Source organism: Atta colombica, unplaced genomic scaffold (genome assembly GCF_001594045.1).
Source record: "Atta colombica isolate Treedump-2 unplaced genomic scaffold, Acol1.0 scaffold1, whole genome shotgun sequence".
Taxonomy (NCBI): domain Eukaryota; kingdom Metazoa; phylum Arthropoda; class Insecta; order Hymenoptera; family Formicidae; genus Atta; species Atta colombica.
In genome coordinates, this window is record NW_017259183.1 from 4,740,821 (window position 1) to 4,750,871 (window position 10,051).

The 10,051-nt window shown below is 32.4% G+C and overlaps 1 protein-coding gene across 3 annotated transcripts in view; it reads left to right on the plus strand.

The window, feature by feature from the left end:
- The window catches only part of LOC108691625 (ankyrin-2-like), a 37,363-nt gene that overhangs the window by 3,949 nt on the left and 23,363 nt on the right, over positions 1-10,051 (plus strand). For 2 of the 3 annotated variants that reach the window (XM_018199503.1, XM_018199576.1), the window contains exons 2-10: positions 4,288-4,389; positions 4,660-4,792; positions 4,879-5,042; positions 6,011-6,166; positions 6,307-6,435; positions 6,727-6,924; positions 7,282-7,578; positions 8,090-8,287; positions 8,757-8,903. In XM_018199503.1, the coding sequence (XP_018054992.1) occupies positions 4,288-4,389; positions 4,660-4,792; positions 4,879-5,042; positions 6,011-6,166; positions 6,307-6,435; positions 6,727-6,924; positions 7,282-7,578; positions 8,090-8,287; positions 8,757-8,903 (1,524 nt within the window). Of the gene's footprint in view, positions 1-2,661; positions 2,824-4,287; positions 4,390-4,659; positions 4,793-4,878; positions 5,043-6,010; positions 6,167-6,306; positions 6,436-6,726; positions 6,925-7,281; positions 7,579-8,089; positions 8,288-8,756; positions 8,904-10,051 lie in introns of those variants that run through there. The other variant, XM_018199656.1, reaches the window with a different exon arrangement.

Sequence of the window (10,051 nt, forward strand, 5' to 3'; positions counted from 1 at the left end):
TATATATATATATATACAAAAGTTAGAAAAATACTTATTTAAAAAATAATTAGTAGGACGATTTTAGGATTTTCCCTTAAGAAAATATTTCGCATTGAATAGCAATTTATTCTCAGTTCAATCTTAAGGTATAACATAGCAAAATGATTTTTCTTAAGATTTGTTTGAAGCTTTTATTATTTAAAGATAACGATATTCTCTATACATGCATATCATTTTGAGGGGGAATAAGACAAAAGATAATTGTTCAAAAGATAATTGCATTTAAAGTTAGTACTTTTAATATGTGACAAGGAGCTGACAAGGAGTTTCCTGTGCCAGACAAGGAGCAACAGTGCATTTTCAATTATAGCGCAAAAATGATATTTAGAAATTCGCTCAAAAACTAAAGGATTACAGATAGATATAACACGAATCTTTTATAAACCGAAGAAAATGGGGAGGTAACCAGGCAAATATTAATTATAAAACTTTAAAAAGTTGTTTTACTACTTCACTAATATCCACTTCGCTTCAATCAAGTCATTTTCAAATACTAACACAGTGGGAAAATAAAAATTATTGTTGGACAGGGTAAGTTAATGTTCTTTTTAACTGAATAAAGTTAAAGTTAATAGCTTTACAAAATTAATAAAGTTAAGTTAAAAGTTGAAAGAATAAAAAATTAACTTAACGTAAGTTAAGTCAATATTGAATTAAGTTAAGTTAAAAAAAGTTAATTTTGAAAAAAAAATTATTTTTTAGATCAAAATGCCTTAATTTTTCTTAAAATGAGATTAAATAACTATAATATAGATTATTAAGTAAATTAAATTTTTTAATTTTTTATTCATATGTGATATAAGTATTCATATGTTATATAACTTTAAAAAAACAGCCAGCATAGAGAAGATTAGTGATTAATAAGTCTTAAGCCATAAGAAATTGATTACAATCAAATGCGAGAAGAATATTTGACTGTAATTGGTCAATTTCTTATAACTTAAGATACGATCTTAAGATAAGATACGAACTTAAGATAAGATATTTCTTATAACTTAAGATACTTATTGTAGATTCGAACTAAGGCTTATGGCATAAGGCATAATCGCATAAATCAATCTCTAGCTCTTAAAGAGGCTATATTAGCATCTTAAGAAATGACTTAAGATGGTCTTAAAATATGAATAGATTATGAATATACGCCCTTAGTTTTATTATATCTTATTATTTTTCTAAGATATTTAAAAGAGATAAAACAATTTTTTAACTTAAATAAAAGTTAAAAAGTTAACCTTTAAAACTTAATTAAGTTAAAATTTAATGCATTTAAAATTAACTAAGTTAAGTTAAAAGTTATTAACTTTTTCACTTTTTTTTTAACTTTTAACGTTTTAACTAGTTACTATCCAATCTTGCTATTGGGAAATAAAAATTATTGTTAAAAAATTGCGATCTGTAGCAATTTTAGAACAGTAATTTTTTTTCATCACCGAACAGTGCCCTTTTGCGCTGGCGCATCGAGCGATTGCACCCTCAAAAGCCGCTCCTATGCGATACAACCACCTTAAACACATTCAGCTAGATGTTTTTATATTCACTAACTGAAAACAGGAGCTCCGGGCACGGATATAGTGTTTCCACGTGGCGGCTCAAATACGAAATGCATTACTTGCAATCTCGCAACCCCTTATATCTTACGCACGTGAGGGTGCGCGCTATCATTGCCAGTATAGTTTCTTTCGTAAAAACTGTTTTTCATCTTCCCCGTCGGTAATCCGTCGGTAATAAATAAAAAGTTCGATGGTGATTCTATAACGGATACATATTGCATCCTTATATGTCTCTATCACACACGAATATAACAGATCGGGGGGGAGGAAAGGTTGGGTGCAGCGATAAAATGAGAAATATGAAAAGAAATGAAAGAAGGCTTATTATGTTTCAAAATAAAATGAGATGAATTTAAAGAATAAAAAATGAAATTCATCAATTCTATTATTCCGATTTCTATCGAGGAAGATTGGACGATGTATTTCACAAAGCAGCACAAATTGAACGAGTTCTTTTTGCGCTCCACTCTATGAATATACTTTTCTGTCAGTTCAATAACTTAAATAAATTTTTATTTTTTTACAAAAAACTTTATTTAATATATTTTATATTATAAAATTTAAAAAATATATCTTTTGAAAATATATCTTTAGAAAATATATATTTTTAAAATATAGAAACTGAAAGATATATCTTTTAAAATATATTCATAGTAATCATGTACACGTTGTTATAGTTAAACAATTCAAAGTGCTGATTTGTCAAGGTTCCAAAAGTAGATACAAAAGAAACAAAAGGAAAGTAAAAAGTAAAATAGATTTTGGTTGTTAAAACAGCGATACAATGCAGTGTGACAGAGTAAGAGAGAAAGCGGGAACAATGCGGGAGTCATAGAAGGGCGCACAAGAGGGATCGGTGACGGGAAGACGGACGACGCATGTGCTTTTCAGGGAGGGTGCGAGTGAACCGGCAAGCACCCTCCCGCCCCCCCCCCATCCCAGTGCAAACCACCCCCGTGGAGTTTCCTCTATATGCGAGATCGTTGTCGCTCGATTCTGCGCCGTTGTGTTTCGCGCAGGGCAGGGTGTTTCCTATCGCCTGACGCTCTCTTCCTGGCGTTATCGTGCGCATCCCCAAGGGATGTGTGCACAAATGGTGGTGTAACGTGCGCGATCGGTGTCAAAGGAGAGACAAGCGTCTCTTGCGTGCGTGCGTACGGTCGACATCGGCTCCGAACAGTCGAGAAGCACCCAGCCATTAGTCGCAATGGTCACCGACAATACCAGTCAGGTACGGTATCTAACAGAAGCGGTATAGCGGTTCGGAGCCGGCATTCGCATTCTCTCTTTCTCTCTTTCTTCTTCTCCTTCGTGCACGCACCCTCTTTCTTGTCCATTCCGAATTGACCGATCGAAGGTGACGATGAACGGAATTTTCGAGAGCATTCTTCTAATTCTTAGCTCTAAAATCAGATCCACCGTTCTTCGGAGAATTCGCGATACCGTGATTCACAAGATTCACAAAATAATATTTGTCTCTGTAATTATATCAGAAACGCAATAGCCGGTCGGAGAATGTTAATGTTTAATATTTTGGACAGAGATCTAAAATTATTATTCTTGTAGGATATATGTATAAGGATATATATAATCGTGTTTAAAAGAGGAGAAATATGTCTTATAAAATAGCTGTATTATGTTTTCATTATCAGAAAAATTATTTTCGCATGCAGGAAACTATAACAACTGAACTCGTTAAATTATATCAATTTCCAATTATAACAATAGGATATCACGTGGACAACAATTTTCCCGAAAATCAGTAGAAAGAATGTAAAAGGAGGGTGGGTGATGCGCGAAATAAACCGGATGAGAGAGACGTTCAGGCGCGATAGCCGGCGAATATAAGAGCATATCGATATTAAAGAGATTTGCAGCCGCAGCGATTGTGACCAAAAAGCTGCAAAAGCACGCGATTTATAGGTATATTATATTAAGATGTGGTAGAAGCCGGTAAGGGTTGCTCAAAGGTCAGGGTGACGGAGTATAGCACGCGCGCGCGCGCGCGCGCGAATACGTTGATGCGATGTAGACCACCTGGCCACATAGTTCCTTATCGCGATGATTCACAGCGGCAATTGCAGACAGAGGGGTGGGATACATAAAACTCTCGTTCCTAGAAATAAACAAGAAAATCACGACTTGATTAACTTTAAACCGTAAATTAATGATAACTTTGTATTGGTTTTCCAATTTTCTGTAAGTTATCTTGAATTAAATTTGCTTGAATTTTCTACAGATTGATTAATCTTGCAATATTATGGGTTTTTCTTTAATTTTTTTAAACTCTTATATTCTTTAAATGTAAGTCTCGAAAAGTTTTAAAGCTATTTACAGGAAAAAAATGAGTTTTTGTCAATGTATTTGACATAAAATAGAGTAAATATACTTGTGCATTGCCTATTTGGAGTGTACTAATAAACATGCTATAACATTGATTAAATAAACGTTTAATAAAAAGGATAATAACGATGTGCACGAAGTGTTAAACATGTGAGGGTAAAAGAAAAAGGACAGGGTTACATCACCGTCGCAAACTGGGTTACTCGTGTACATATCTATATAAATAACCATATTACGTATCTTTGTCTTTTATCGCTGATCCTCCATCTTTCATGCCATTTTTTTCTACATACATATACTTCTAAATGTTTCGCCTCTACAGCTGTTTACAGAATAAAATATTTGTATTTAGGCTGATGACACGACAGCATTCCTTCGCGCTGCTCGATCCGGTAACCTCGAGAAAGTGGTCGAATTTCTCGATACTGATTTAGATATTAATACAGCCAACTTGGTAAGTGTTAAATTAAAAATGTCAAATTATTTACTAAAGTTATTGTCAATTTTGTGTAATTTAATTTCAGTATTATTTCAAATAATTAAATTTAACAAGATTATTAATTTTTATATACGTAAAATAAAAGTTTATTATTTAATTTAAATAATTATACTTATTTTAATTTTGTTATATTTTTATTTAACTTTTAGTTAAATAAAAATAATTAAATTTGATCTAAATATTTGCTATTATAATAATGGTAAATTAATTTGTGTTTTATTACAGAACGGTTTAAATGCCTTGCATTTAGCCTCGAAAGATGGCCACGTCGAAATAGTAACAGAATTATTAAAAAGGGGCGCAAAAGTTGATGCGGCAACAAAGAAAGGAAATACCGCATTACACATAGCTTCCTTAGGTAAAATACAATAATTTCCATTATATGAACGCATATATTATTATTATAATTAGTAGTTTTATACATTTTGCTCTTTCTATTTCCAGCTGGCCAATCCGAAATAGTCAATATACTTATTCAATATGGTGCCGCGGTTAATATCCAGTCACAAAATGGATTCACTCCTTTATACATGGCTGCGCAGGAGAATCACGATCAGGTCGTCAAGCTCTTGCTCGGCAATGGAGCGAATCAAAGTCTCGCGACTGAGGTAAGCTTGATCTAAATTCTCGAAATAGATTACTTAATTATAGATTCCTGCTATTGTAACTTCAGTAAGCTTAATTCTTAAATCATTTTCATTTATTTAACAGTAGCGAAGAGAATTTGAGCTGTCTCAAATTTTTAATAAGTTATTGATAAATATTTAAAAAAAGAAAGGGCTGTGAGCTAAAGTTGAATATGTCAACTGCTAATATTTAATAAATTATCTAATTCAAATACAGAAATTCGAACGTTTCAACCTACCACTAGACTATCTTCAATGTTAATAAACAATAAAATATAACTAGATTTTCGACATATATCGCAATAAGAACAATCATTAAAATCTTGAATATTAATATATACAGTAAAGGTTACTTAAATTCATCAAAATTAAATCGAAGAGATCTATATAAAGACTTAGAATAATATATTCGCACGGAATGTTAGAGATTTGGGTTCGACTCTCAAGAGATAATATTTTTCGTAATAAATACATTTACTTACCGATTTCCAGATCAATCAAGACCTCTTTAATAGATATCTATTGAGCATAAAATTTAATTGTTACTACAATTATTACTACAGATAGTATTATTACGATAGTTCTACTACGTTTTAAAAAATCCGCAGTTCAAATGATTGCAAATATAGTATATATTGTATATGTACGTACATGTACAATATATACCAATTCACATAGAATTATTTAAAGCATTAAAGCTCCAGTTTAACAGTTATAGATTTTTATCCCCTATTGATTGTTTTTACACGTAGGATTCAATAAGATTTTTATTGTTCATAAAAAAATTAGGCTTTTTAAAATTATTATATTTTTAATTAATTCATTAATTAAATTCATCTTGAACTAGACAGACTTTCTCTCTCTCTCTCTCTCTCTCTCTCTCTCTCTCTCTCTCTCTCTCTTGGTTAGACCCTTTTATTAAAAATTAAAATTATTTTAATGTTTTTTAGGATGGATTCACACCGCTTGCTGTTGCGATGCAGCAAGGCCACGACAAGGTAGTCAGTGTACTCTTGGAGAACGATTCGAAAGGCAAAGTCAGACTGCCGGCACTTCATATCGCCGCGAAGAAAGACGATTGCAAAGCAGCTGACTTACTTTTACAAGTAAGCTTAAAACGGATCGTACATCAAACCAAAATTAATTGACAATAAATTAATTAAATTAACGATATTAAAAAATAATTAAATTAAAAACAATTGAGTAAATTGAAATACTACATCAATGAAATGATTGAATGTTACAGAACGACCATAAGCCCGATGTGACGTCGAAGAGTGGTTTCACTCCTCTTCACATCGCCGCTCATTATGGAAACGAAGAGATAGCACGGTTATTAATAAAACGAGGAGCCGATGTAAATTATTTAGCTAAGGTAAGGTATACGTGACGATTTTTATTTTGACAAAAATAATTCTATAGCATAGTTTAAAAATAATTTCAGATTTAAATTGTTGAAGACAAAGATATAACATGTATTCTAAGATTATAGAATAGTCTAAAAACATAAAAATCTAAAATATAACATTATATGTTTTGAATATTACATGTAATAATAAATAATATTTTGTGTCTGTCTCTTAGAAATAGTAATAGTTTTGATTAAAATGATTTTAAAATTAATATTATAATTTAATAGTTTTTGAACGTAATGTATTTTCTTCAGCATAATATAAGCCCGCTACATGTGGCGGCAAAGTGGGGCAAAAACAATATGGTTAAGATATTGTTGGAGAATTCGGCGCAAATTGATGCCAAGACCAGAGACGGTTTAACTCCACTACATTGCGCAGCGCGATCGGGACATGAACAGGTTATCAGCACACTTCTTGAAAATTCAGCGCCAATTAGCGCGCGTACTAAGGTATATACTAACAAGTGCTCTATTTTAAATTTGCTCTGATATTGATTTTCTCTTGTATTGATTAATTAAAAAATTTTAAATTTTTAAACTTTTCTCTTTCTTTTTATTTCTTCTTTGTTATTTTTAACGTTTTTACAATAGATATAATAATAATTATAATAGAACATTAAAATTAAAGTTAAAAGATAAAATTTTAAGACTGCACTTATCTCCAGAGTTGCGACGCTAAAATCTTTAATTACCAAGATATTCTAATTCTTTTTGTAATTTACAGACCAAGTTTTTTATTTAGATTGTACATATGCATATTTTAGGATCTGCTATTTTGTCTTAAATTAAAAATTTTTTTTTTTACAGAATGGGCTTGCCCCGTTACATATGGCGTCTCAAGGAGATCATGTGGATGCTGCAAGAGTGCTGCTGTATCATCGAGCGCCAGTAGATGAAGTGACCATCGACTATTTGACTTCGCTTCACGTTGCCGCACACTGCGGTCATGTTAGAGTCGCTAAATTGCTACTCGATCGTAAAGCCGATCCGAACGCTCGAGCTCTCAACGGCTTCACGCCACTCCATATCGCTTGCAAGAAAAATCGCATCAAAGTGGTGGAACTCCTATTAAAGCATGGTGCATCTATCGAATCAACCACGGAGGTAACGCAACACATTTCTTCATTCGCACTCTCAAGCATCTCGCAATCATGTTTTCATAAATGTCTATTCGCAACTGTAAATGTTTTCACACAATATCAATGACAACGTTCGATAGAATATTACGAAGCCAAATTGTGATATCGATCGCATTTGTACAGAAATGATCGTTTTAATACGCGAACATATATTCGGAGTTAAAAAGTTACATTAATGATAATTAACGTTGTTAAAAAGAATCTTCATCCATCCTTCTGTGCCTTGTAAAAATAAAATTGATCGATAAATTTGAAAGACTGGTTAAAGGGTCGTGCGTTTAATAATAAAATTAACAAAATTGATCGACGTAGTCTTATTTTATCACGATCATTTTTATGTATTTATCATTTTTATGTATTTCTTCATCATTTTTCGAGACATTGATTGCTGGAACGATAACGACAATAGATGGACCTAATTCTGGAATTCATATCGAGAATTCAAAATATTAACAGACAATACATGTGTTTTGCAGTCCGGACTGACTCCATTACATGTGGCCAGTTTTATGGGGTGTATGAATATCGTGATATTCCTACTGCAGCATGAAGCCAATCCTGACGTGCCAACTGTTAGGGGTGAAACACCCCTACATCTGGCAGCCAGAGCTAATCAAACAGACATTATTCGAATTTTGCTAAGAAATGGTGCCAAAGTCGATGCTCGTGCAAGGGTAAGTAGAGCGTGTTGCATTTCGAAACTGATTCCGACTCCCTTTTCGCCGCTTTCTTGACCTTCAGCCAATGAATCTGCTTGTTTAACTTTACGACAGCGAATACCTATCCTAAGGACTATAATCTAGAAAATCATATACATACAAATGATCACTCATACGCACCCCTTTGTACAAAAGCATGAGCCATTAACCAGTCTCATATACCGAAGTTCAAATTTATCTTTTTTTATCTGGCGATATATGTAATTGAAGTGTGTAATCTTCCAATTGCAAGTAAGACAAATCTATTGTATTTTTCACGCTTTCTTTTTCAATCGCTTAAAACTTTTAGGCACAATAATACAAACACATGATGTAACTCGAAATTTTTCCAATCATGAATCTCATCGTAATCACGCTTCCATCTTATTGCTTTGCGAAAAACGAAGTTATATTTTCTAATACTATCTCGTCCTATATTTTATAGGAACAGCAAACGCCGCTTCATATAGCATCTCGATTAGGAAATATCGATATTGTTATGCTGTTGCTGCAGCACGGTGCGGCCATGGACACCGCTACGAAAGATATGTACACGGCGCTTCATATTGCAGCGAAGGAGGGTCAAGAAGAGGTAATGTACAATGAGTGCGTGCAAATAGCGGATTACATTGCCACGCAAAATAAAAATTACCTGTTCTGGACCCGGCAACGCGAGTACCTCATTTAGGATGGAGAGAGCCGCTGCAGATACGTTTGTCGCTATCGTTATTACCTATGCACATTGTTCGCATTGTTGGTTCATCTCGCACATATTCTGTTTCACATCTTCTATTAATGTAATTTTGTTTACGTTGATTATACGTTATTATTTTATGTTACATTTATCCATCATTGTATTCGTTATGTAATAAACTTTTTCGTTACGTTGTTTATTCTTTATGTTACCTTATTTCTTCATTTTTTTATGCGTGTACCTAATTTAATTTAATTTATGTTTCTTAAATTACATTCTGAAAATTCATTCCGTTTATTTTATCGCTGCTTCTCTCCTTTCGCCCCACCCCCCCCATGTATTTTTATTATAAAAAAAAAACACGAAGGTAGATTGGACGTAATTTCACCCCGTGACATTTGGCAATTACTTCATTTCTGCAAGGTTTGATATTGATTGTCAAGCGTTACGTCAAACCATACATATCTAAGTTCCCCTATTTGTGCGGGTCTCTTAATAAATATTTTACTAACGCTTTCGTAGAGTCTATACAAATGTGAATGTGATTAAAGTTATTAAACAAACATATTAGTCTAATTCCGATAGTTTAATGTATAGAATTTGTCGTTTTTTTGTAATTGTGTCATGTCGCTCGAACACACGAATATATTGATTTTTAATTAATTCCTCATTTTTAAAATGGATATCTTTTTTGTGGAAGATAATCTAAATTTTTGAAATTTAATACTTAATATTATTTCAATATTTAATATTATTTTAACTCTATACATATATGTACAGCAGAAAACTTATTTCTTATGAATAAGAAACATATAATCTCTTTTTAAAAAAACTGAAGAAAGAAAATTACTTATTATGCATGGCATCTCAGATCTACGGGCTCTCGTCACAGGTAGAACGGACTAAACGATAGTAAAAAACCTATTTATCATTTTGCAATTTTCACAATAGTTAATGGATTAATTTCTAAAGATCGATATATATACCGAGTACTTGTATTTGGTGATAAATGTTGGATAAATATATATATATATATATATATATAT